The sequence below is a fragment of the Xenopus laevis genome, chromosome 9_10S (genome assembly GCF_017654675.1).
Source record: "Xenopus laevis strain J_2021 chromosome 9_10S, Xenopus_laevis_v10.1, whole genome shotgun sequence".
Classification (NCBI taxonomy): Eukaryota; Metazoa; Chordata; class Amphibia; order Anura; family Pipidae; genus Xenopus; species Xenopus laevis.
Genome location: NC_054388.1, coordinates 27,908,862 through 27,936,801, shown reverse-complemented (window position 1 = coordinate 27,936,801; position 27,940 = coordinate 27,908,862). Strand labels below are relative to the sequence as shown.

Below are 27,940 nucleotides of genomic sequence, written 5' to 3'. Positions count from 1 at the left end.
CGTCAATCATATATTGCCTGCCATGCCTCTATGCCTCAGGCATGGAAGCGGGGCAGTCACTTACGTTCACTTTGCATTCAGCACTTCCTAGATATAACTGCCCTCCCTACATTCCCCCTCCCTTCCCACACTCTATGATTGTAGACACTGCGCATGGGCATTGGGCCCCCATCCTGGCACATACACAACATTTTGGGGCTATACACAACTTGCTTCATCCACAAAATGGCACCTGCCTACTCACTGTGATTGTGAATTCCAAAACTGAAGGGAACAAAAATTTAATAATAAATATAGTGTTGGCAAAGTGTATTCTCAACTAACATGATAGAAAAGAATTTGGAATTATTTCTTATGGTGATAGGTTCCCTTTAATGTAAGATGAGAGGTGCTTTTACTACCTCTTGATCTAAAGGCAAACAAGAGATATAAATTTAGTTTGCCAAACCCTCCTATTTCCCACAACTACACGCCCTGGAACCATCAAAGACTTCCAAGTGAATGGAGACAGTTTTCGAATGTTTCCTTTTAGTGTGATGTCGACAGCAGATATAGTGAGCAGTGACATCTGCCTTTCCTGAATACGTCAACCTTTTAGTGTGGGATACTCTGTAAGGCTAATATTGAAAAAGTCTTTGTTCACAGGAGAAAAGCATATTTAATGCTTGTTGACAAACATAATTTTTTAAACCGCGTTTGAACAGAGTATTTGTATCCTATGGAGGCTCAGAAGTTAAATTTGCCAGGAAGACTTGCTTATGGAAGGGTAAACTGGCCCTGGGTTGCAGGGATTAACTAAGGTATGTTAAATATTCTTTTTCTTGCATTTTGTAAAACTTCACATAGTAACCTAAGTTTCAGAGTCGCTGGTCAGTATAACAGCTCTGTAAAGAACATTTAAAAAAAGTTACCCCCATTTACAAAATGCATTTTTTCCCAACTGAGTTGATGTTTTGCTTGCTGTAAAACCCCTGAGCTCATGTCTGAAGCCATAAACAGATGATCTTGTGATCTTGTGGCAATTAAATACTGTGAGAAAGTAGCTAATAATATTTCGAATATTTAGGGCTGCCCTTTAAAACAGGACACAAAGTACACGCATAGGGTTCATACCTGGATTTAAATATATGCTTCCAATTGTGCTAATTTCTCTTAGTCATAAAGAACAGAAATAAGTTGTATAGATTTAAAATGTTTTACATGTTTCTATTTGTCAGGCTTGAATTTATGCACTTACATGGCCTTTAAGTGTGCATGAAGCTCATAAAGACCTAATGACCCAGGTAGATCCTGTACTTAATCTCTGTGTCTGAGCATGCAGCTGCTTGCAACTTCTACAAGTACTTATTATGTACTCCATATTAACACCTAACATTATGCCAAAAATATGGTACACAATATCTATAACTTTCTAAGTAGTCTAAGAAACTACAGGGTTCCCGGAAAGGGATTTAATAAGGAATGAAAAGATACGTAATCTCTCTATAGATAAGTATTGTTATCATGGTTGTGAATTTCTAGCCTGTTGATATATTGTTGTAATCAAGAAGGGTTGTAATTCACTTTCTATTAGCTGAACTAAGCATCCAAGCCAAAGTACATGGTAAAGGTTGACTTGATTTTGGATTGGTGGCTTTGTTTAACAGGCATAATTGTAGATCGAAAAGGTGAGTGAAACATTATAGGAAATATTAACCCTGGGTAACCCCATGGGCCCCTTTACAGATTGATCCCAGGATTATATAGTGTCTGCAACTTTGCATGACCTGATAAAAAATAATTTATTTTAACAACAGGTTAAAATAGATAGCCTGCAGGTAAGTACTAAGTACAAGACCTTGGAGGAAGGCAATAGCAGATCATCACAGTGTGAGGGTCAGTAAATCTTTAATGTCTATGGAGCTACTGTTCACAATGTATGTTCAATTCAAGAATTGTGCTTCAAATAAAATATTACTAAATAGCAGTAGGCCAACATATATGTATAAATAAGTGATAGGTATATAGTGTGATGTTATATAAAAAGTAGTCTTTAGTATTCAAGCAAGTTTGTAGATTTTTTTTCTGTGATTTTCACGCCAGTTGCAGATTCTTAAAAATGAATAGGAAAATGCAGTTCAAAATGAGTTTGTGTCTTTTTAAATCATAGTTGAGATCATGATTAACAAATCCATTTCAACACTGAGCTGCAATGTCCATATCACCCTTCACTTAGCAATTGGGCCCAATGCCTGCAATCGGGTCTAGAATTTTTACGCCCTGAGAAAAATGTTGGCAGCCGCATATCCAAACATGACACTGCTTTATACATTAATACTTGTATAAAATTATTATCACTGTAACATACATTGAGTTGAGTTACCATACAGGAAATAGCTAGCAGCCAGCTGGGATTACTAAGGCAATCTCACTTCATCATTCTTGCTAAGCCTTTCAGTGCGCGCTCTGCCTGAAAAGTGTAATAGTATATGAAATCTGCCAAGAGACTGCATAAACTTGCATCAGAGGCAGAGCTCAGAGTGATAACATAAAATACATAAAAATTAAACATCTTGCTTTTCTTTTGGAAGTGTCCTTCAGAATTATTATACAGTGACTAATGGGCTATGAGATCCTTCCAACTTTTACTGTTAATATAGCAAATTATATCAACATTTTTAATTTACTGGTATGGGACCTGTTATCCAGAATGCTCACGACCTGGGAGTTTTGTCCCCTAGGAGGATAATGGATCTTGCAAGCTGGTTTTACCACCAATAAGAATAAATATCTTAATTTAGATGAAGTACAAGGTACTGTAAAATTATTACAGAGTAAAAGGAAATCACTTTTAAATATTTGGATTATTTGGATAATATTAGAGACAACCTTTCTGCAATTCAGAGCTTTTTGGATAACAAGTTTCTGGAGTTTTTCTTCATTTAAATTTATATTCAACCTAAAAAGAATAATTGACACTCATATTAAGCTTTCTTAAAATTTAGGACCTAATTTCTATTTAGAACTACGTAATCCAATAGATTCAATATATTTGAGATTTTGCATTCTGCCAACAGCATGGCAAGTTTGCATCCTGCCAAATGTTAGGAAAAAATGAGAACAGAATTATTAAGGAATATGTTTTTTTCTCCTCTCTAATTGAATCTCGCCTGAAAGTTTTTATGTGATAAAGCATAACATTGAATCTAGCCCATTAGGTCAAAGACTTTAAACGAGAAGTGCAGGATGCCTTTCCTTCTCCTTTAAAGTCTTTGACCTAATGGGCTAGATTCAATGTTATGCTTTATCACATAAAAACTTTCAGACGATATTCAATTAAAGAGGAGAAAAAAACGTATTCCTTAATAATTCTGTTCTCGTTTTTTCCTTTAGGTTTCAAAAGCATTTTCATGTGATAAACAGTGGGATTTTTTTCTTATTGAATTGCATCTAACTCTATGGGAAAATCTGAAATTGAATTATGAGATAAAAATTTCTCATAATACTAATCTGGTCCAATGTCTTGGGCTTCAAAAATTAACTTTATTCGGTGCTCTGTGTTTTAGGGCTCAAGCAGTGCATCTTAACAAATCATCAATGTTCAGGTAAATAATGGAAGTTACATTTCATTAACATAATTTATGGGAGATCTATAATTTGGTAAAAAATATCCTCTACTTTTTCCAATACAAATAATATTATCAAAAAAGAAGAACCCAAAAAAGCTTGAAATAAACATTCTATTAACTTCCATGAATTTCCTTTTAACTCCTTTGGAGGTAAAAAAAATTTTTTTTTATCTAATTGGTAAATCTTTGCTTACATTATTTTGTTACAATTTCAATTTCAACTCAGACTTAAATTTGAACAATATTTTTACAGGGTATCACTAGTGAAGCATGAATTATCGCTTGTTTATTCTGCCAGGTTGCGCATTTGTTGCTAAGCAAGGCTCTACTCACTCCCGTGAAACCATTCTGACTGTATTAAATTATACAGCTGGCAGCTAGCAGCTATAAAGATGCTATAGCTTAACTAGTAAATGCAAAACCTGACTTTCACCTGTAGTCAGTTATGCATGTATACTGTAAATGGATAACCAAGAAAACTCTTGTTGTTGTTTCTTTATGGAATCATTGTTGCTCTGAAACCAATGTCCCCTAATTGTGATTTATGAAGACCACCTATCTCTACGCAAATCTCTGCAACATTTTCTCACAAGAGATTAAATGCACAGACTTTATGAACGAATAAATGGAAGGCAGGTGGTCCTGTGCACCAAAGGTAGGTGGTGCCAACAGAAAACACACCATATAATTAATTCATGGTCCCTTTATATATCGTATCTCCTCTTAAGTGCTTCTTCTCCCATCTAAAGCTGGCCATAGACACAAAGATTCGATCATACGAACCATCGTTTCGTACGTTTTTTGGACCGTGTGTGGAGTGTCCCGAAATTTGACGTGCTATGCCGATTGGTCTTTCAGTCGATCGGACAGGTTAGAAGAGTTCTGTCAGCTGCTGATAATATCTCTGCATGTGTTGCCAATCTGACGATTTTCAGAGGGACTGTCACCAGCTTTGACGGATATAACTTTCGTGCGATTGCTGTAGGGGCAGAACATCAGCTGATCTGTTCTTTTACTACTTTATTTGATCTGAAAGGTTAGTGGCAGGTCGGGAGATTGGGACGTCCAATAGTTTGTCCGATATAGCAGGTAAATCTGCACGTCTATGGCCAGCTTAACACTCCTGATTTGGCCAGCCTTCCATATCAGCTTAGTCATTCTATATATTTGTCTTAAACACTAGAGACCAAAATTGCACTGCAATATCTTATATGGGGCCTAACCAGTGTGAAGAAAATGTATGAGCCTCTCCTCCCATGAATCTCTACCCCTTTTAAAACAGAAAAGGTCTTGCTGGCCCTTCCTGTTGCTGGTCACATTACTTGCAACAGATAAGTTTATTATCCACAAGCACCTCCAGGCCCATCTTTATCAAGGCTTTGCCTACATTAGTCACATTATGGTTATAAGTAATTGTATGCATATTTGTATGCTATCCTATTGAGTGTCAGTATGCTTAAACAACTGCAAAATACTCTGCAAGTATTATAAATATTGGTGAAATCACATATTCATGATCAGTTAAGATACAATGAAAAGCAATAAAGCAGCCCCATACATCTATATAACCATAAAGCACTGCTTTCATTTACAGTTGCTTCACTCTCCTCTTTAAATCAGGTGATGCAGGTTAGCCTGTAAGGACACGGACTGAATGAGCCGCAGGTTAGAGTATGGGAAAAGGTCATGAATGTGCCTCTTCCCAAGCAAATAAATATCAACCAATCTTCTCTCTTCTTCTTAAGAAGAATATCTCAATCTTCAATCTGTGCTGCCTAATATAGTTAGTGCTACTGTATATTCAAAGGGAAAATAGCAGTGTTGTTTAAGAGGTTATGCCTCCTAAAGATTTGCTTTAATTAACTCCAGCAATGAAGACACAGTGCCACACCCCTTTTAGGTTACATGCCATGGTCCTGTTGGATTCAATTAAGGAGATTACCACAATATATATTTATGAAGATAAGGAAAATTGAAGCAAGAATATGCAATCAGGTCATAGAAGCAGAAAAAAATCAGTACAAAGGGAAAATAATACATTTACCGCACTTTTTCATTCACAGTACATGCATGTGGTTAAGGACTTATCAGAGGTCGGTAAAGTAGATTCCTATAATAAAATACCTTTCAATTTAAATATGGAAAATATAAAATATCTGTTTGCAATATTGGGTCACTTATTCCCCTTAAGTATAGTTGTAGTTAAATGTATTCCACATTCCTAGATCTCCCAAGGTGCAGCTGCTCCTGCATAGATATAATACTTTTCAAAGCATTAAGCGACCCCAGCAATGACACTGCAATTTTAGCTATTTTATTACTCTTTCTTGGAATTTTCTGGAAATGTAATACTTGGGCACAGGTTAAAGTTACTTAAGCTGAATGCTTAATACTTGTGATCCTTCCTAGATCAACTATAAATATATATATCTAAAACCATAAGGTGAACCTCATTGTGAGCCTACAAATATGTTAATTCCCCAAATTCTCACTTTTTCTTAATGTAGGTAAACCACAATATTACATGCACCAATTTTAAGTTTTACCCAATTTTACACTTTTTGTGTGGTCCCACCAGAATATAATGCATAATGTATTTCCCTTATTTTACATTTTCCTTGATTGTATTATCATTTTTCTTCTGGTCCCCAGAAAAACGTAACATGGAGGTTCCACTGTACATGGCAGATGCTACCCCTATAACAGTACCTCCTTCCTTTTCCTAATGTCCAAGCTGAATCTAAAAACACCAACTAATGTGAGTGTCTGCTACCCCGACAGAACTGTCTGTTCTCGCAGGTGCATATGTATCATTATCCTCCTTCACTGTCTTCACCTGCATAGCTCCTGACCCATGGATAATTTTTTTATATTCAGAGATATAATAGAAATAAAATTAAAAAAAAAAATTCATCTGAGGGCTACAAATTGAGTAGGGCTTTTGGTTGCCTGGCTAAGGAGACACTTTTGGATTGGATTGTGTTAGGAATTACAAAAGGTTGTAGCTTGCCCATAAAAGAAGATTGTTCTGTAGCTTGAGAGATGCCCAGTCCAAAACGTGACTTTAAAGTTTTTCATATCTGACATGCCTATATAATTTTTTTTGTTTTTTGTGTTATTTGGTGTGCAGTATTACAAACATGAATGGTAGTCCATCCTTCTGGACTTTTGACTTAATTTATTCTATGCTAAGGCCATGGAGAGATGAAGCATTGGCTAAGAGAAGCCTCTATGCAGTCAGCAGAGCATTGGTCGGCCTGAAAATGCCTGCTTTCACGCATTTGGTCAACCTCCACTCTGCTGCATGTGATTGTATGCAAGTGGATATTATATATAGAGAGGGGCCATGGAGTAGATCCCCTATACTCAGCCTGAAAAAATATGCAGGCTGAGAGCAGAGGAGCCAATGCTACATTAGCCCATGGCCTAAACTGAGGGTTACTAGCAACATGCATTGTGGCAAGATCAACGAACACCAGCAGGGTAACCCACCCCTGAATTCTAGTCGATTGGTAAAAAATGGTGCAAGTTCTTTTTTTCCTACAATACTGATTAATATAATAAAGGTAAAAATAGAGGATAAAAGTCTACAAGCAGTATGCTACATAAATTACCCTATGGACTCCTAGTGGTAGCACAAGAATACACTGTTTTTGTCAATAGTGTTTAGTTTATTTTTATATTCTCTGTATATACTGTATATATATGTTTTTCAACACTAACATGACTATTGGGCACACATCCATAGAATATAAAAAGTTTGTAAGGACCTGCTTGCCAAAAATGTCTGCTATCAGGCTTCCACTGCAAACCTCCCTTTTCACAGAAAAAAATGTTTAAGTTAATGCAACCCATACTTACTGAGGTGGTGAAAGATTAATAATCAATAGTAGAAAATAAGGAACTGACTGCATCCCAGGTACAGACTAATCCCAAAAAGTAGTTTTAAGTAAATCAGTATTAAAAAGATGTGAGTTGAATGACTCCATTAAAAAATTAACTATTTTGTTTACTTGTAATTGTGAATAGCAAACTTGCTTAATCGATTCTAATTCACTGTGTATATATGTGTATTTATATGTAATTGAGGAGTTACAGGACCAACTCTTTAAAGTTGCACATGACTAAGCTTAAATAAGTTGTCAGTGGCTAACACCGTTTATGTTTTAGCAAAATTACATGGCCCTAAGCCTGATTGAATCCTTACAATTCATATTAATGAAATAGAGAAAGTCCAAAAAACAGCTAATAAGTCGAAAAAAGGGAATGGAAGGTCTTAGTTATGAGGAACTGGTTATTATTCATCTTCTGTTACCATAATAGACACCCTAAAACTGAATGTGCATGCCAATAAAGTGTTAACCTCAAGTCAATACCAGGGAATGATACGAAAATTGCATATTTAAGAATCAGACCAAGTATCAGACCAAACTAGTTTGCCAGTAGGATCATCATAAGAAAAACAGATAAGTGATCTAGAAATGAATAACACACAGAGATATTCATAGATTTTATAGACTGGAATGTCTGCATGGCTACACACTACGAGGGTTATTTACTAAACTCTGAATGCCAAAACCCCCAAAAATGTGTGTTCTTTAGTATAAAATCCGAATTTTTAGTGAAAAAAAAAATCACAAATTTTTCGGAATTTATTAAACCCCAAGGATGGAAAAGTCTGAATCAGAAAATCCTGCATCTCAGACCTGTCGAGGTTGCATATAAGTCAATGGGAGAAGTCCCAATGATTTTTGATGTGTGCTGGGTTTCGTGCAAGTTTTCGGGCAAAAAGCATAACACATCGACGTTTTCAAATTTTTTTTGGATCTTTATCCGCAAACAAAATTTTCGGAAACGTTTATTATACATTATATTATATATAATATAAGCCAAAAAAAACCTGTGCGGATTTGATTGGAGTTTTTTTCTGAATATTTTTTTAGATAAATTCAGACTTTGATAAATAACTCCCTACAATTTAAAAATTATCAAAATTTTAGACAGAATGGTATAGCTACATATCTTCTAATTAAAGAAATCTCTACATTCTGTACAATGTATTTGTATTTCAAATTCTACATTCTCAAGCCGACACAACATCAGGGTCATATCAGTCAAGATGATATAATGAGAGGCATTTGGCAGAGTTGTTGACTTATGTTCCACATTAGCATACCAGCATAGTAAAAATGTTGTCAACAGCATATTAACCGTTTTGTATATTCCACTGGATTGAAACTATTTTGTGATTTTTTTAAACTATTATAAATATAAAATTAAAGGACAATAAAAGGCTTATGGCTAATAAGTGCAATAAAGTGCAATTCTGGGCACAAATGGCAATGTTTATTAAAGGGATTCTGATTTTTTTGGTGTAGTTTTTATTTCTAAATTACAATGCAAATAATTCATCCTGTCATGTCAAATTTTATTCCTAACCCAAAAAGAGTATTTTTTTTAGTTGTAATATTGGTAATATTGGCAGCCATCTCAGGTCATTTTGCCTGGCCATGTTCTTTCAGAAAGAGCCAGTGCTGCACTATGGAACTGCTTTCAGACAGGTAATTGTTTCTCCTACTCAATGTAATGGAAAGAGTCGCAGTGGGGCGTGGATTTTTACTATTGAGTGCTGTTCTTGTATCTACCAGGGAGCTGTTATCTGGTTACCTTCCCATTGTTCTGCTGATGGGCTGCTTGAGGAGAGAAGGGAGGGGGTGGGGTGATATTACTCCAACTTGCAATGTAGCAGTAAAGAGTGACTGAAGTTTATCAGAGCATAAGTCACATGACTTATGTGGGCACCTGGCAAACTGACAATATGTCTAGTCCCATGTCAGATTTCAAAATGAAACAAAAAAAAAAAACAGATTTCAGTGCAAAAGTCTGCTGGAGCAGCACTATTAACTGATGCACAGAAACTTGTTTTCCCGTGACAGTAACCCTTTAGGGATAATATGCATTAAAGGAGAAGTCAACCCCTTCGGTGTTAAAATCCCTCCCCATCCCCTGTGTTGCCCCACCTCCCTCCTCCCCCCCTGGCCTACCTCCCCCCTGGGCAAAGGTCCTGTCCACAGCGTTCACAGGCGCCATCTTCTCGCGTGCGGTCTTCTTCCTGGATTGCCCGCGTTTGGTGGTGCATGCTCAGTAGGAGTATTTGCCAGTTCAGCTCTACTGTGCATGCACCGAAAGTCATACAGTTTTCCGATTTCTTTTTTCGGAAACTTTGTGACTTTCGGCGCATGCGCAGTAGAGCTGAACTGCCAAATGCTCCTACTGTGCATGCGCCGCCAAACGCCGGGCAATCCCGGAAGAAGATCACATGGGAGAAGATGGAGCCTGTGAACTCCATGGACAGGACCTAACAACTTAGGGGCATTTGCCTGGGGGGGTGTAGGCCAGGGGGGAGGAGGGAGGGGGGGAACACAGGGGAGGGGGGAGGGATTTTAGCGCCAAAGGGGTTGACTCCTTTAAAGCAGATGCAACTGTGACCAAATTGGTAGCATTTGAGGATTGTGTCAGACTTATTCAAAAAAAAGTTTAGTTCACTAAGTGCACTTCGGGAACCCTGGAGCTATAGCCAGGTCTAGGGTGGAGATAGTTCAAGGGTTCCCATGGTCATTAGGTGTGGTTGTGCACCATTCAATAGAAGAGATAGGATGGACACATTGGCAACCTTTATTGGCACTTTCTGGTGCATTCCTAAAAGAGCCCCTTACATGATTTTCTTTCCTGTAATCCATTTTGCATTTGGCTGCAGCTTAAGAGCTGGGTAATGTTAGCAGTTTTACTACCACACCCTGGATGTGTTAATGTGAAGAGATTGAAAGAATTCAATATGGCAGCAGCGAGTGCTTTCATGGTAGTAAAACGTAATACACACATATAGCTTCCCAAAATACTTTTAGCAGAGTTTAGGGGCAGTATGGACAGAAATAGACTGTTAAAATATCTTATGTGTTCTTGTTTAGGTTATTTAAATTACTCCAACCAACAAAAAAACAATTGTTATGGGATAATTTATCAAAGGCTGGATTGGGATTCCTGGCATTCTCCTAGCATTTTAAAATGTATCATATTTATTAACCTGCAGTTTTCCAAATTGCTTTTAGCAAAGTTCAGGAGAAGTATGGGAAAAAAAGGACAAAATGTTGAAAAATATTGTGTTAATTATTTTATAATATTTTTTTTACATGCAGGGGGTAACTTACAGTATCAAAGGCTGAATTGGGATTCCTGGCATTTTCCCAGCTGTTTACATTTCTTTCAGATTTATTCATCTGTTCTTTACCAAAAAAGGTTTTAGAAAACTTTGGAGCCTTTCGCCAGGATTGTAGATTTTTGTAACGTTTTGATAATTTGCCTCTTCATATCTCCACTTTCCACACTGGATTTTTATTCAAAATCTGTTCCCCTCTTTGAAGCTATTGAAAAAGAATGTTGTGTTCTTTTTAAAGCAACAAGTTAACGAGGTAATGTTTTAACACAATGCATGTTTATGAGGCAACTTTATAAATCAATAAAATCTTGTATATGGCATTTCGTTGTGTCACTGTGTTCCATTATATCTAACTATGTGGGTTTATTTTAGTTAATGTCTAATTTCAGATGGAGAGTGTAGTCTAACAAATTAGCCAGTGCCCCAAATCAAGCTATCCAGCATGAAATACATAAAATAGAACTATCCCTTAAATACTGCTATAAATGCTTTATTTTACATACTTTAACTTACTGCACTAGCCAGCATCTCTATAACAGAATATTAATGATCCAGGCCTTCAAGTTATGTACAGGAGCTCCCCAATTTGGACTTTGTTAAGAGTCAGTGACATGCACATGCCCAGTGTGCTTTGAGCAACTGTTGAGAAGCTAAGCTTAGGGGTAGAACTGCATGGGTGATTTAGGTACGATCCAACGCCACTCAACGAAAAAATGGCATCAAGTCGGATGCGCCAGAAATAATGTAAGTTGTAGGAATGTAGTGACAGAGTGCATACAACACGACTGTTGGATGCAGACGCTGCATCCGACAGTTGTGTCAGATGCACGCTGCGACTTCATCTGACATTTATTGCCTTATTTTGGGCGCATCCGACTTGACGCCAGCGTTTCTTCGTGTGGCATCGGATCGGACCTAAATCACCCATGTAGTTCTACCCTTAGGGTTGTTTTAGATCATTAAGCAGAAAATGAAGTTCACCTGTTATGAAAGCTGATTCTACAGGGCTGATTATTTAATTCTAATGCAAACTGGGTCTGCCATATAATGTGAATCTGAATTTATTGCAAATTAATATTTTATTGTGACTTTTATATTCTATATATACAGTATATTGTGAGTCTGTCTCTAAGCTTAGGTAAGAAAAACAGAACATTTGTTATAAATGAGTAGAAAAGAATAAGGGGAGGGGAGCAACTGTATCATCTGTGTTGGAGGCGCAGATCTTCCCTGCTAAAGAGCTGTGGTTGCCTTGAGCTTGTTCTGAAGCCCATAACATAATGTACAATGCTTCTACCATATGTCTTTGTAAAGTTGTACTTCTCCTTTCAAGGTTACAGAATCTAATGGGCATGCAGCAATATCCATTAAAATTTCCCCTCCATACCAGTAAAGATTAAAGGAATCTAAATTATAGATAAATGGGTTTATAAAGCAAATTCCGATAATATGAGAAAGATATATGTAACACACTTTGATTCAGTATCATACCCCTCTTCCATAAAGCTGGGCATACAGAACAAGAGCATCTCATTTGGTCACTAAACCAAATAAGCAGGTATTTCCCATATTAGTCTGCCCAATAGCAGGGCCAAATTTACAAAATGTTGGGCGGTATGCAAATTGGCCGTGCTATTGTGCAGCATAATATGGGAAATACCTGCTTGTTTGGTTCAGTGAAGCTTTATGGAAGAGGGGTATGATACCGAATCAAAGTGTGTTAAATATATCTTTCTCATATTTTGCCAAAAAGATTTGCAGCACAGCGAAAATGTATTGACCACGCCTGTTTCTGTGGCTACACACCCTAATTACCATGTTAATTTTACATAATTTGACAGGTTATGAAAGTTTGAACACATTTCTGTAGTTTGTATGTGTTATTACAGTTTTGCTAATGAAGGTGAATTCCTCTTTAAGCTGCAAGTCACAGTTTCCCAAAGAGACCTGCTTATCTTAAATAGTTACAATTGTTTCTTTGCTTATCTTAAATTGTTACAAAGGTATCAAAGTGCACCTGCCACATATTCTGGGCTCTCCACCAAAAGCCAGTTACATTTTAGAAGCTTTAAATTTTTTTCTGGCTGTTCAGTGCAGGAGATCAAAGACAAAGTCGGGACATTTCAGTAACAATCCAGCACTGCGGCTTGAGCTGTCAAAATCAGGACTGTCCAGTGGAAAACAGGACAGTTGGGAGGTATGAAATTGGGGTTATCCAACTAATGACTGATTACTAAGAGCCTATGGGGGCATGTCAGGAGAGGATTAACAGCATCTTTCTGCCTAGACATAAATTTTTGCCTGTGTTTTGCTCTGTAAATCATTTAACTATTTCATACCTCCCAACATTTTGGAAGTAAAAAGAGGGACAGCAATTTTTTTGATCACACCCCTTTCTGTGGCCACACCCCCTAATTACCATGTTTGTTTTACAAAATTTGGCAGGTTATGAAAGTTTGAAAATTTTTTTCCTTATCTAAACTGTGTTTTTGTGTCTCAAAATTGTTACAAATTATCTTATTTGCACCGGTTCTGGGCTCTCTGCTAAAAGCCAATTAAGTGAGAAACTTTTTTTCTTTTTCTGGCTGTTCAGTGCATAGAAAAGAGGGACTTTCCAGTACAAATGAGGGACTGCGGGTTGAGCTGTCAAAAGAGGGACTGTCCCTCCGAAAAAGGGACAGTTGGGAGGTATGCAAAATGTAAAACCTGCATTGCATTTTAATTCAGCTGCACTGCACTAGGAAATTAATGTGGGTTATTTGTAGGCATCTGCTTATTCTGACGTGCTTTCTAGACTGTCTGTAAAAAGCACCCAAGTAAGCAGTTGCTGCTGAACATACAGTTTGTGCTTTTGCAAGTTGAGAATTTGACCCACATCCCTAAGTGTTTTTCTCCTGTAAAAGCAGCTGGTAATTAGGCGACGCTCCCTTGAATTGTTATTTGCATCCCCTCACATATTCTTTCTGTACATGTGGCTGGCTCAGTTGCAGTCTGGCCATGGGAAGGTAAGGAGCTCCTCTGTTCTCTGACTGCCTGTGACCTATGAACCAGCAAAACACAGCGTCTGGATAAGCATGAATTCTTCTTGTCCCTGGATGATTTTCAGCAGTCATTTGTCTGTATGAAGGTTTCCTCTTCTGCTTAGAGTTATTTATTTTTATGCCAATTCATTTGCTATGGCTATGATCCTGCAAAAAAATTCTGCATTGTTATATATGGAATTATTTTATATTGCGTGTTTAGTATAATTATTAAATCTGATAGCATATACAATATATTCAAATGTAACATTATGTTTATTTTTCTATTATGCTTCTGTAACTTTCTGATTTGTCTGGTTGTTGCGTTTCAGTGTAGAGGAGATTTGGAATTTGATTGTGGCTGGATACCCCAATTCAGTTGTAAGATGTTTCTAATTGTGTGAGGTACTGTATAAGAGCACATTCTTTGCGGATTTCCGCATCCCTTGGGATGACTGTCTTAACAAAACATTCTAGATTACAAGGTTCTGGTTTAGAGGTAAGACATACTGTGCCTCACTGCTAGATGAACAAACGTTTTATTATCTGCTGCAATTTTTGTAACTTTCTGTAATAATAGTTGCTGTGTTTGTTAGCATAATACCTTCAAATACAACACGCTAAGGAGGTTATTTATCAAAGTCCGAATGCCAAAAAATCTGAAAATTCTAGTTTTTATTACTATAAAATCAGAATTTTTAGTAAATAAGAACCTAGAATTTTTCACGATTTATTAAACCCGGAGGCAGCAATAAGTCGGAGTCTGGTGTCTCTGATCTGCAGACGTTGTATATAAGTCAATAGGAGACTACCCACTCCCTATCCTATCTGGAAGTTTCTGTGGTCTGTGTTGGATTTAGCCCGAAAATATTTTCAGACTTTTCAGGCAAAAATCCCAAAAAATCGGGCTTTTTGGGGGGAAAAGCTGGAAAAAATGCACAAATCGAGAACTCCAAAAAACGAGTTTCCATATACGTTTTTTTCGTGTTTTTCCCCGAACTGATTAATTTGTGATTTCTCATTAATAAATAAGTTCAAATCAGGGATTCTAGTTTGGTCGGACTTTTTTAAATTAAAAAAATCAGATAATTTTTTTTTTTTAGGGCATCTTACATTGATGCCATCTGATAAAGTGGTTATTTATTATGGTGCTTGGGTGGATTAAAGCATTTTTTTGTGATGAACAATTCCAGGACTGGCTAACCGAAGGTTATGATTTAATTTATCATTATATAATTTTCTCAAAGGTGAATGTGCAGAGTAGGGTTTGGATTAAGTTTTGTTGTAGTTTTGGTGGATCCAGTATTTGCCAAATGCAACAATTCTACGTAAATTGTATTCTAAGCTTTTTTTTTTTTTTTTTTTTTTTAAACTTGTGGAAAAAGTACAGGTATGACACTCCTTATCTGGAAATCCGTTATTCAGAAAGCACCAAATTACAGGAAGGCCATTTCCCATAAGGTCTATTTCATGCTAATATTCTAATATTTAAAAATAGTTTCCTTTTTTCTGTAAAAATAAAACAGTGCCTTGTACTTGATGGTCACTATACCATATTGGTGGCAAAACACTCTACACTCTATGTTAAGTCATTTTTAACAGACTTAAAGGTATGGATATGCAAATTATAGACTGGTCCCTTATCCAGAAACCCCACATTGCAAGCATTCTGGATAATACATGCTATACCATGTACCAATAAGTGGCAAGTGTACAAAAGGCTTTTTATGCATCTATTTATACAGTTTGCAAGTATGGGACTTGTTATCCAGGATGCTCGAGACCTGGGGTTGTTGGGATAAAGAATCTTTCTGTAAATTGGATCTTCATAGTGTAAGTCTACTAGAAAATCATGTAAACATTTAATAAATGTTTTTTATTAAATATTTGCTTCCAATAAGGATTAATTATATCTTAGTTGGTATCAAGTACAGGGTAATGTTTTATAATTACAGAGATAAAGAAAATCAATTGTACAAATCTGGATTATTTGATTATAATGTAGTCTATGGGAGACTCCCGTAATTCACCGCTTTCTTGATATCCATACCCATACCCATATATATATATATATATATATATATATATATATATATATAGAAAAAGAAAGAAATGGAAGTTTGTGATTTTTTTTGGACAAGTAATATATAAAATCACTCACATACTTCTATATGTTAACAAGAGGCGTGTTGTTTCACTAAATAAGCTGGCAGCAAGCAGGAAAAATAGACACATTAAACACATTTAAATGTATTTTTAATTTGTTTTAAAAAGCCGACATCACAGAAAAAAATTATTATGCTACAGAACATAGTTCTTGCCTAGAGAGTAGAAGAGGGGAGCTGCAAGAGGGTTTGTAAGACCAATATGACTTCCAGAGTTTAAGCTTCAAAGACTGGAGCAGCCTTTTAGCACATCTGATGAGGAGACAAGAATACCCAGTGTGACAAAAAAGTTGATCTATTAAAAGTTATCATACCTTAACTTAACAAGTTGACATCTTTAGCCTAATAAATAACACTCTGTTTCCTGTAGCAAGAAACGCACCCCATCAAACATGATACCATCAAAATTATACAAGGATTTCTTCCCTTCGTAAAGCTACAAATCAGAAATTTGCTTATTGAAAAGAGGTATTTTTAAGGTACACATTTAAATTTCAATCCATTCAGATGATTTGGTTCAATTTAATTGCATTAAGCTGATAGCATAACATTAAACTACTGTCTGTTCTGAAAATATTATATTGGGGGTTATTAAACATTTTAAATCAAAAATGCATCAGATCCATACATTTATAAATATGAATATATAAATATACATGTACTTAATAAATGACTGGCATAACAGTTATGCTGATTTAGTCTAAGCTGCCTTTACTTATAGGTACAGTAGAACCCCCATTATACATTTTTTAAGGGGACCAGAATAAAATGTTGTAAAATCCAGGAAAATGTATAATCAGGGAGATGTACTATGCCTAATATATAGGTGGGACCACAAAACAACAATGTAAAATGAGGGAAAACTTAAAATCAGGGGATGTAAAATTGAGGTTCCACTGTATTCGAGTGACTATTCAAGATAAATACAAAATAGTAACAGTAAGCAGCCAGTTAGGAAGAATGTATTACATCAATGCTCAGGACAGGTGGCTTATCCCCACTCCCTGCTATTGCCACAAATCCAGCAGCCAATTAGGACAATAATGTTGTATTACACAAGTCTGTGACGCTTGTCTCATTCCCATTGACTCAACTTTGAAATGTTTCTCCTTATGTTTTTTTTATTCCTGCTACAGGTACAAGTACACCCCATATGACCAATCCACATGCATATGTAGGCAGTGCAGGGCACCCCATTGGCACAGAGGGAATGCCAGAGGATGCACGAAGGGTGCAGGAGCTAAGTTACTTAACTTTTTGACAAATATGCAGTGGACCTCGTTTGGCATATCAACCAGTTTTCATTTTATTGTACAATATAGTTAATCATTACCCAGCTAAAAATGTTAATTGTAAAGAATGTTAATGTTCTCACTAATTATTCTGAATTAAGGTTTACCACGAGTCAATTAAGTGTACTACATAGATCTTCAATAAGCCATAGTTATACAGCATTCTGCATAGTTCTAGACTGAACCCAAAGAAACACTGCATGCTAAACTGATCTGCACTGAAGTTATAGTGATACAGCATGTTGTATAAATCTAATCTGGAACCAGTGGTACAGTATGCTACTCTGATATGGACTCAATCCACAGTGATACAATTTACTGCTATTCCTGCACTGAACCCATACTGAATAACAAACATTTTGTGTAGTGCTAAGAGTAGTTAGCCAGCTGAGATAAGCACTATGTGGTCTAATTGAATGTCCCAAATACAAGGATTAAAACATTAATGGGTGCATTACCGTTGCTTATCAGTTGCCATGGGGAACAGCTATGCTCTGCACTAGTGATGTGCGGGTCAGGAAAAACTCAACCCATACCTGACCCTTACCCACAAAACATTAACACACATCCAACCCTAACCCACAACATTTCTGTATTTTTTTAATCTTTTTGTTCTGTAATCCACTTCTGTGCATGCCTCTGATTGCCAAGACAGGGAATCTTCAGACCCAGAGATATATGTTTCCCCAGTCTGACCCTCACCCAACTCTAACCCACAAAGGTCAATCTGGACCCACCCAACCAGCAGTAAACATGCAGGTCCCTTCTGTCAACTGGCATATTACTACTCTGCACCTAGCCTTGGTTGGTGCAAGGGAGCTCTGTCCTTACCACCTGATTGATGCACAAGTTACAGGTTGGGATGAGAGAGATTACATCCCCCAGTGAAAACAGGAAGGATTATATTCATTGTCAACATGGTGGCTCAGTGGGTAGCAGTGCTCTCTTGCAGCAATGGGCTCTGAGGTTCCATCATGGCCTGAGCACTATCTTCAGGGGGTTTGTAGGTTACCATTGTCTGCGTTGGTTTGTTTCAATAGTGTTAAAACTGCCCATAGTGTGTGTGTAGGTGAAAGAGACCTTATATTGTAAACTCCACTGGGGCAGGAACTAATGTAAATGCTAAATAAATGTAGAAAGAGAAGTACTGTTTGTACTTTATTCTGGAGCACATGTGCTCTTACTTCAAAATGCAAAAATGTTATGCCTACAGATAACATTACCTATACCCTTTTGCCTCTTCTCTAATTTATATTCTTTTCATCAGAGCATATTTACACATACTGTATAAGATAATGTGGCTTATGTATGGGAGTTGTCGTGTGACTTAAAGGGATCCTGTCATTGGAAAACATGTTTTTTTCAAAACTCATCAGTTAATAGTACTACTCCAGCAGAATTCTGCACTGAAATCCATTTCTCAAAAGAGCAAACAGATTTTTTTATATTCAATTTTGAAATCTGACATGGGGCTAGACATTTTGTCAATTTCCCAGCTGCCCTGGTCATGTGACTTGTGCCTGCACTTTAGGAGAGAATTGCTTTCTGGCAGGATGCTGTTTTTCCTTCTCAATGTAACTGAATGTGTCTCAGTGAGACATGAGTTTTTACTATTGAGTGCTGTTCTTAGATCTACCAGGCAGCTGTTATCTTGTGTTAGGGAGCTGCTATCTGGTTACCTTCCCATTGTTCTTTTTTTGGCTGCTGGAGGGGAAAAAGGGAGGTGGGTGATATCACTCTAACTTGCAGTACAGCAGTAAAGAGTGATTGAAGTTTATCAGAGCACAAGTCACATGACTTGGGGCAGCTTGGAAATTGACAATATGTCTAGCCCCATGTCAGATTTCAAAATTGAATATAAAAAAATCTGTTTGCTCTTTTGAGAAATGGATTTCAGTGCAGAATTCTGCTGGAGCAGCACTGTTAACTGATTAATTTTGAAAAAAAATTTTTTTCCATGACAGTATCCCTTTAAGTAGTACTAACTAATGCTCAGATTGCATTAATAAACTTGAAAAAGACAGATGTTATTTAGTCTGGTGCTGAAATAGTGAAAACTTTATGAATATACATTTAAATGGGATTTGTCATCGCATATAGAAACTTGTTCTCTCTATGCTCCATCTTTTAAGGACTGATCGAGAGACAGCAATGTGATCAGGATATACAAAAGAAGATTATAAAGTTTAATGAAGCTCTATTTTATTCTAACACATATTTATGTCAGTTTAAACATTAACAAACTCTTGAATCAGCAGACATGGCAATTATCCTTTAACTGGGCTTTTATACAAATCCCGTCTTTGTATTTATGGCATGAATAATGTCATACAGATAACTTGGAGGCTTATATTAGATGAATGTCTTCCTTAGTAGGAGTGGAATGCTTTATAGTGGTTTTACAGATATAAAAAAGATTTATGATGTATATGTGAAGAGGCTGTGGGGAAAAAAAGCAGGAAACTGTCTCCTGCAGAAACAGGCTGGATGGAGTGCTAGCTAATTGTTTGCAAGAGGCATGCTGGATATGTTGTAAGAGCATCTGTGCACCTCCTGTTGTCACAAATTGGCCAGGTCAGTGAGCAAAGCTTCATGTAGATTTGTTGAAAAACAGTGCAAGGCAAGAAGAAGGGATTAAGGGGTATGTTATTATTGCATATATTATATATTATTGTATATTATTTATTGCATATCCTATGCCTAGCAAATTTGCAATTAGTCTTCATTATTTACTTGTTATATTTTTTATTTTGCATTGGGCAAGGTACATTTTTAGGACTGAAATCAGCAGAAATTCAGTGCCAACCTTTTCAGAGTGAGTACTGCATTTTAACCCTGTAATTAACTCCATGTTCAGGGTGGCCTTAGTGCCAGGGTTCCCCCAATGCCAATAAGTGCACTTGTGCACAATTCAGCAGAAGAGACAGGATGGAAGCAATGGTGCTTAGTGCAACTATAAGGAAGGGCAAGGAGTTTATTTGGATGCATATACAAACATTGGACCTGGTATTCAGAATGCTTGGGGCTTTCTGGATAAAGGATTTTTATGTAATTTTGATCTCCATACCTTAAGTTTACTAAGAAAATATTCTGAACATTAATTAAACATAGGATTAACTAAAAATAGGATTTTTTGCCACCAATAAGGATTGATTATATTTTAGTTTGGATCAAGTCCAAGGTACTGTCTGCTTGTTACAGGGAAAAAATGGAAATAAGTTTTAAAAATGTAAACTATCTGATTAAAATGGAGTCTTCTTACTAGAAGATTCAGAGCTTTCTTGATAATAGATTGCCATACCTGTACCTTTAATGCATGGCATCATCAATATTTGTTTCAATTTTAACTTGACAACTTTTACGGCTACGCTCATAAATTACCCGTCATTATTGTAATGATGATTACACAATTGGGCTAGTTTGAAGACGACAAAATGTGTAGATATTTTCAGGTGTTGTGTTACCCACATGAGAGGAGATAACAGGGCAGACTGATTATTTTTTTTATGGTCAAAACTGTCAAATTTGACTAGGGAGTTATTTTAAAAAAAAATTCAAATTAGAGTTTTGTGATTTGTCATACTCTGATCTTTTAATAATTCAAATTCGACTATTGGCTTTCTAAAACCTGCCGAATTGCTGGAAAAATTTGATTTTTAATAATACATTTCGACTAGTAGGATCTCTAATTTGATCTCTTGCACTGAACTGCCAGAAAAAAGATACAATGTTTCTAAAACTTAATAGGCCTTTGGCAGAGAGCCCAGAACATGTGGCAGGTGCACTTATAGATACATTTGTAACAATTTAAGATAAGCAAATAAACAATTGTAACTAGTTAAGATAAGCAGGTCTCTTTGGGAAACTGTGACTTGCAGCATAAAGATTAATTTACCTTCATTAGCAAAACTGTAATAACACAAAAACCACAGAAATGTGTTCAAACTTTCATAACCTGCCAAATTTTGTAAAATGAACATGGTAATTTGGGAGTGTGGCCACAAAATGGGCATGGCCAAAAAATTGTTGTGCTCATCGCGGCAAATCTTTTTCTCTCTCTTTCTATTTCCAAAATGCTGGGCGTTATGATAACTTGAGAAAATGAATGTTTCTATTTTTATATTACTGGTTTTTTAAATGTATCTAACAGCCTATCTCACCAGTTCAGCAACTGTAAACAAGTGGTACTTGCCAATCCCCCCCCCCAGAATATCCCCAGGAATGCTTACTCTGTTCTGCAAAATACAGCCCATCACTAATTGCGAACAAACCCCCATTCACCCAATCTGATTCTTGTGCCTGTTCTCTTTCCAGAGGAAACCACAACACTAACCATGTGTCATCTGTAATCCAGTGTCTGATTCAGAGGGACAAGCAGACAATCCTGTCTATAGATCTCCAACACAAGGCACAAGCTGGACTGTGACAAACACTCCTGCAAAACACACAAAAACACACCAGGGAATTCTGCTATGATGGATTACATATTTTCACGGTAGGTTCAGAATTTCATGCTTCCTTGTAAATCATGGCTGCAGACGAACTTTGCTAAATTTAAATCCTCAGTCATTGACTGATACTGTTAGCACAGTAAGGCTACTGAGTGGCTGAAGCTGATATAGAATGTGTATAGGGACATTAAATTAACACTTAAGTATTTAGTACAAACATGGGATATGCTATTCAGAATCCGTTAACAAGAAAGCTCTGAATTCCGGAAAGGCCATCTCTCATAGACTCTATTGTAATCAAATAGTTCAAATAATTCAAATTTTTAACCTTATACTTGATCCCAACTTAATATAATTAATCCTTAAAGGAGGCAAAACAATCCTGTTGCATTTAATTAATGATTAAATGCTATATTAGCAGACATGGAGATTATTGAAATACCCTTATCTGGAAAACCCTAGGTCCTTAGAATTCTGGATAACAGATTCCAATACCTGTAGTAGGAGTGCATTTTTGATGACATAATTGAGTGGCACAGCAATACTTTAATATCCTTCCTTATTTATTATTCAATGGATTTAACTTTGTCCAGGACGATTTTTCAACATAACCTGGTCAGTTGGGTAACAGTTTCATGTAGTACATGAAACAATCTGTTGATTTACAAGAAGGGGGTAGTTTGCCTTCTAGTGTACAGTATTCCCTCAATTTACCACCCGACTGATACAAGGCAAAAGATTGTGCTATGAGGGTGGTATTATGCACTGGTGTTTGACATTTAAACTGAGGGAATAATTACTGTTACAAGTACAAATTTGAGGATTATATAGACAGATAGCGGGAGGCAGTCTTTTTCACATAGAAAAAATAAAAGAACCAGAGGCCACCCCCTAGACACTGAAGTTTCATTTGAATCAGTGTCGGTGGTTATTCACGGTGAGGACAGTGAGGTTGTGGAATGGTCTGCTGGGTGATATTGTGATGGTTGATTCTACCAATGCCTTAAAAAGTGGCTTGGATGATTTTTTTGAACAAGCAACATACAGTATCTTAAGCTGGCCACAGATGCAAATATCCGATCGTACAAATCAATGTACGATCGGACTTCCCCATCTCCCGACCTGCCACTAACCATAAAGATCAAAGTCTTACCATTCAGATCAAATATAAAGTTGTAAGAACCGATCAGCCGATGCTCTGCCCCTGACAGCAATCGTACGATAGTTAAAGCTAGTGACAGTCTCCCTCTGAAAATCGTACGATCGGCAATACATGCAGAGATATTACCCGCAGCCGGTCGATTCTTATGATCAGATCTCTGCGTCTATGGCCAGCTTTAGGCTACTGGAATCTTAAGATACAGTTACAGGTTTGTATATATATATATTTTCTTTTAATGAAAGTGAAATAGATAGGTATGAAAGTGTATAGTTAGGTCTGTATATGTACGCTGTGTGTGTTTATATACTGTCATCTGCAAAAGTTGAATTTAATAAAATTTCGTTTTTTCTTTCAACCAAAATTAACTATGTAACCAATACAATATAGTGTTTTGCACATTTGTGTAGAAAGTGTATGAATCAATGTAAAAATAAATTAATAGGGGGGGGGGTAACCAAAATTTACAGTTCCAGAAACATTGAGGAATGTTACAAGCTGGTCCCAAATGATGCCAGCATTAGCATGACTGCAGGCTATACATTTCCCTCTCAATGAATCTCAGACCCATCATGTATGGTTCCAGGAAATTCTTGTTCATAAAACTATTGTGCTTGGTTGAAGGGGTTGTTCACCTTCAAAAACTTTTTTCAGTTCAGTTGGTTTCAGATTATTCACCAGAAATAAAGACTTCTTCCAATTACTTCCTATTTTCTATTTGTGACCATTTTTCTAATATTGAATTGTAAAGTTTCATTTTACTGGGGGGGGGGGGGTTGTCGACTTTCTTTTGTTTACTGTTCTAAATTGGTACATTTAGTTGATGCATTTCTTATCTTTGTCCCTGCTGAGCAGAATCCCCGAGTTTAATTAAAGGTATCTGTTAGAATTGATACAATAGTTGCTAATATTTCCATATCCTGCTGAGAAATGTATTAACTAATTGTATCAACTAAATGTAGCAAATTGTAACAGTTCAGAATGCTCCTGGATAGTGATCTGCTAGACTGAAAAATTAGTCCTTATGAGAATACCTTATTGAAACCACGTGTGCAGGGAATTGTGGGGTTTGGAGGATGCAGGCTGAGGACAGCTGGCTGCTGAGTAACATTAGTCAGCCAGCTCAGCAAAGTAGTCAGACAGATTAACAGCAGAGCAGGGGGCTAGGCTTAGGGAACTGTTTCAAACCATTAAAAATCATGAAAAGTCTGCATATTTTTTAATTGATGTATATTGCAAAGTTGCAATTTTTACTTTTCAAAAAGCTTAAGTTATGTTTGTGTGGAGTTCCCCTCCTAAGGCTAATATAAAATATTTTTTAGATAAAATATCAGATAACAGATGTGTTTTCTATGAATACTGCCAGAAGGATGCAAGGAACTGCAACTGAAGTGGCACAAGTTTCACAAAACTACAATTTGGATTTATGCTATTTTGCTATTTTATATAGAGTTTCGTTTGGTTTATAGAGAGTCAGCGCTATCACAGCTCAGGGAAACAAGCAGTATCAAAAAAGAAAAGAAAAAAATATATAGTGTAGTATATTCACACTCTTTTTAGTTTAGTTAGCCCACTTTCCAAAATCTCAAATCACCACAGGGTTTTCTTGCATTCTTTGGTGCCACACTTAAAATGTTGCAGCACGGTCACCTCGTGTAGTTTAAAAATACTTACAAACATTTAGTTTAAATGCAAACCTTCAGGGGTGTCTTTAATCCTAACCGGCACTTCCACTCTCGCGTTACTTAAAAAGGGAGCAATACATAGCATAAAATCCTTTTAATAAGAAATATATATTTTAAAATTACACTCACAATTGTGAAAGATTAAACAAGCATTAATCTTTAAGTCGCCCGCACTTTGCAGCGGATCCGCTCCAATCCACATTGGTCGGAGCGGATCCGCTGCAAGTGTGGCCAACTTCTATCTGTGATATTTGGTATTAAGTGGCCAAAGTCAATATAAGTTTATAAGCATGGGTTATTGGAAACATTACCAATTGAAAATATTACCAACATTATCAATCACAAACACTGGGGGTCATTTATAAAGTTCAAGCAGCTCATATTTATTTGCCAAATGGTTGTATTGCCCATGTTTTTTCATGGACACTAAAATATTCCACTGCTGTGCCCATCTTTCCGGTTTTTGCGAATTCACATTGCGAACACTGCCAAATGAGATGGGTGTTAGCGTCAGTTTGGCCACTGTGCGAGGCTGTCGTGCACAAAAATAGCATTGACAGTAATATAAATTTGCAATGTGAATCTATTTGTGAACTTTTTCTCTGGCATCAAATTTGTGGCGTTAGTGTGTCCATAAATATTTGCCATTTGAAATGTTTTGCCATAATTAAAAAAGCTCTTGTGGACAAAAAAATCACTATTCCGTTTGCCCACTTTATCCAGCTTTATAAATATAACCATGCACAGGGCAAATATATTCACTGTGTGAATCATTCTATGCTATTTGGAGTCAATTGGTGGACTTTGAAAAATCAAAGTTTTTTTTGGGGAAATTCCAAATCGAATATGATCGAATGCGATATTCCTTCGATTCGTATGATTAGAATTTGGGTGAATACGGACCTATTCGATCGAAAACGGACCTATTTGACCAAAAAAAGCCTTCTACTTAATTTCGGTTGGTCTTTTTGAATTGGAATTTCGAAGTTTTTTCCATTCTAAATTCAACCCTTGATTAATATGCCCCTTAGTGATCTGGGTTGTACTTTGCCTTAGCAGAATATTTCTCTGTTTAGAGAGCCACAAAATAATAAACATCAGGGCAATGTCCAACTTCATTACAGGTGTTTTCCTTTTGCTGCTATGGCCAATGCTTCGCCTTAGGAAACAAATATGGAAGCCCTGTAACATACATACAAAATCACACCACTCAGTCTGAAAAAAGGATTCAAGAGTTCAGAAGCTTCTTTCATTATCATGTGAAACCTAATGTATTCCAGTCAAAAGCAATATTACTGACGTGGTGTTCTGGCAGCTATTCTTTACATATGACAATGCCACTAGAATCCCATGCACCTGTTGCACCGAGCAGCACTGCCATTGACAGTACGATAAATGAATGAGCATATGCTAAGCACTCAACCCACTGTACAGCAATGTATTTTGAATGTTGGTATGACACATGCAAACGACTATTCTTTGTTGAATGAACTTGCTCAGACCTTTAAACACATTAACTTTATGCTAATATATTTGTATAATTCTATACACAGCTTAAAACAATCTAGACCCAACGCAGAAGTAGCATAAGAATCAATTGCCGACTTCATGAATCTAGATAATGGAGCAGCCCATTAAAGAGGGAGGTCCAAAAGGTTCTGAACCTATCCTGATGGAGAAGACAAATAATGACTTTGTGATTACAGTTCCAAGGGTGAATGAAACCCAACTGACAGCAGCAACAGGAGGAGCAGAGCTCTCATGTTACCGCTGCACTATCCCCTTTGGAGTGGTTATACTTATAGCAGGAGTGGTAGTCACTGCTGTCGCATACAGTTTTAATTCTCATGGATCCATTATCTCTGTATTTGGGCTGGTGCTTCTGTCTTCTGGACTACTTTTGGTGTGCTCAAGTGCCCTGTGCTGGAAAATAAGGCAGAGGAAAAAGAGGACAAATAGGAGAGAGAGCCAAACAGCCTTGGTGGCAAACCATCGGGGTTTATTCACTTAAGACATATCTACAGAACATGTAGAATGATATTTCTTAAATAGCTTGGATCAGCAAAATAAGTTGTGAAACAATCGACAGGTTTGGAATTGTATCATGTTGCAATGGTTTCTTTGAAGATGCCTTGAGACACGGAAAAGATATATGATTCAAATCAGTCATGTGGTAGCGTTGCCTAGCATCCCTTGATCACTCATGTGATAAACCAGTCTAGAGTTCCTTGTCCAAGCAAGAGTTTCTTAAATGTCTAAGACTAAAATACATTAAATTACATGCATTGAATTACATGCATCAAATATGCAGTACATGCTACATATGTCAAACACTAAACCAGTGATCCCCAACCAATGGTTTTTGAGCAACATGTTGCTCACCAACCCTTTGGCTGTTGCTCCCAGTGGCCTAAAAGCAGGGGCTTATTTTTGAATTCCTAGCTTGAGGCAACTTTTGCTCCATAAAAACCAGGTGTACTGCCAAACAGAGACTCTTGTAGGCTGCCAGTTCACACAGGAGGTGCTAAATAGCCAATCACACCCAGGGGTGCTGCACCAATGAGGCGATTTGAGAAACCCGCCTCAGGCAGCAGCGCCCCACTAGGTACCAATGGCGACAAAAATGTCACTCCTGGTACTTTAAGAGCCAAATTTCTGGTTTTCAAACTGGAAATTTGGCTCTTCTAGCGCAGAGAGCGCAATTATGCTCTCTTTGCTAGCATTCTGACCCTCTCCGGTGGAGGGGCTAAGATAGCCCCTGATCACACCTCATATCAAAGTGTACTTAACAATACTGTATGCTTATGGGGAAGAATCATCTAAATAAACTAAAATGATTTTGGGTGAGTGGCCATAAAAATAACCTGAGGTGTTATTACTATCCATTTCTAATGTTATATCAGTAGGTGCTCATTTCCATGTAAGAAGTATGTTATGTCAGCTTGTGATTACTTTCTTATAAAAATTGCCTGAAAAGATTAAAACTTCTGACAGTGATATATATGCTGCATGTAGGGAGAATATGTGTTTCATATAAAAAATATAATGAATTTAAACATTACTATTAAAACCCCCCCTATACAAACACCATATGCTTGGAAAATGGGACCTTATTTTAAGCTGCAGTTGGGGGCTTTGATATAAACATGCTACCTATATCTGGTAATGAGTACCTAGGTACATATGTATTGTAAAATGTATTTCAAATTCGTGTTTCAACAATGCTTGCATTTGCCCTGCCCTCTTATGGAAAATAAATCTAAACATAAAGAATCACAATGTAAAACTGTAAGGGTTTATTCACAGTAGGGAAATATAATCAGCACTTTATAACTAATTACATC

The 27,940-nt window shown here is 36.8% G+C and overlaps 1 protein-coding gene across 4 annotated transcripts; it reads left to right on the top strand.

Moving 5' to 3' along the window:
- Positions 1-539: 539 nt before the first annotated feature.
- Positions 540-27,031, top strand: tmem100.S (transmembrane protein 100 S homeolog). Of its 4 annotated transcripts, XM_018240543.2 has the most exons (4): positions 13,836-14,343; positions 16,380-16,488; positions 21,616-21,796; positions 26,150-27,031. In XM_018240543.2, the coding sequence occupies exon 4, from the start codon at positions 26,218-26,220 to the stop codon at positions 26,605-26,607; it is 390 nt and encodes a 129-aa protein (XP_018096032.1). In that variant the 5' UTR covers positions 13,836-14,343; positions 16,380-16,488; positions 21,616-21,796; positions 26,150-26,217; the 3' UTR covers positions 26,608-27,031. The 4 variants fall into 4 exon arrangements, with proteins under 4 accessions (XP_041434233.1, XP_041434234.1, XP_018096032.1 ...); XM_041578299.1 differs by lacking the exons at positions 13,836-14,343; positions 16,380-16,488 and adding an exon at positions 540-800; XM_041578300.1 differs by lacking the exons at positions 13,836-14,343; positions 16,380-16,488 and adding an exon at positions 13,748-13,829.
- Positions 27,032-27,940: the final 909 nt, after the last annotated feature.

Coding starts and splice junctions, on each gene's coding strand:
- tmem100.S (XM_041578299.1), top strand. CDS start 26,218: ATGGAGCAGCCCATTAAAGAGGGAGGTCCAAAAGGTTCTGAACCTATC.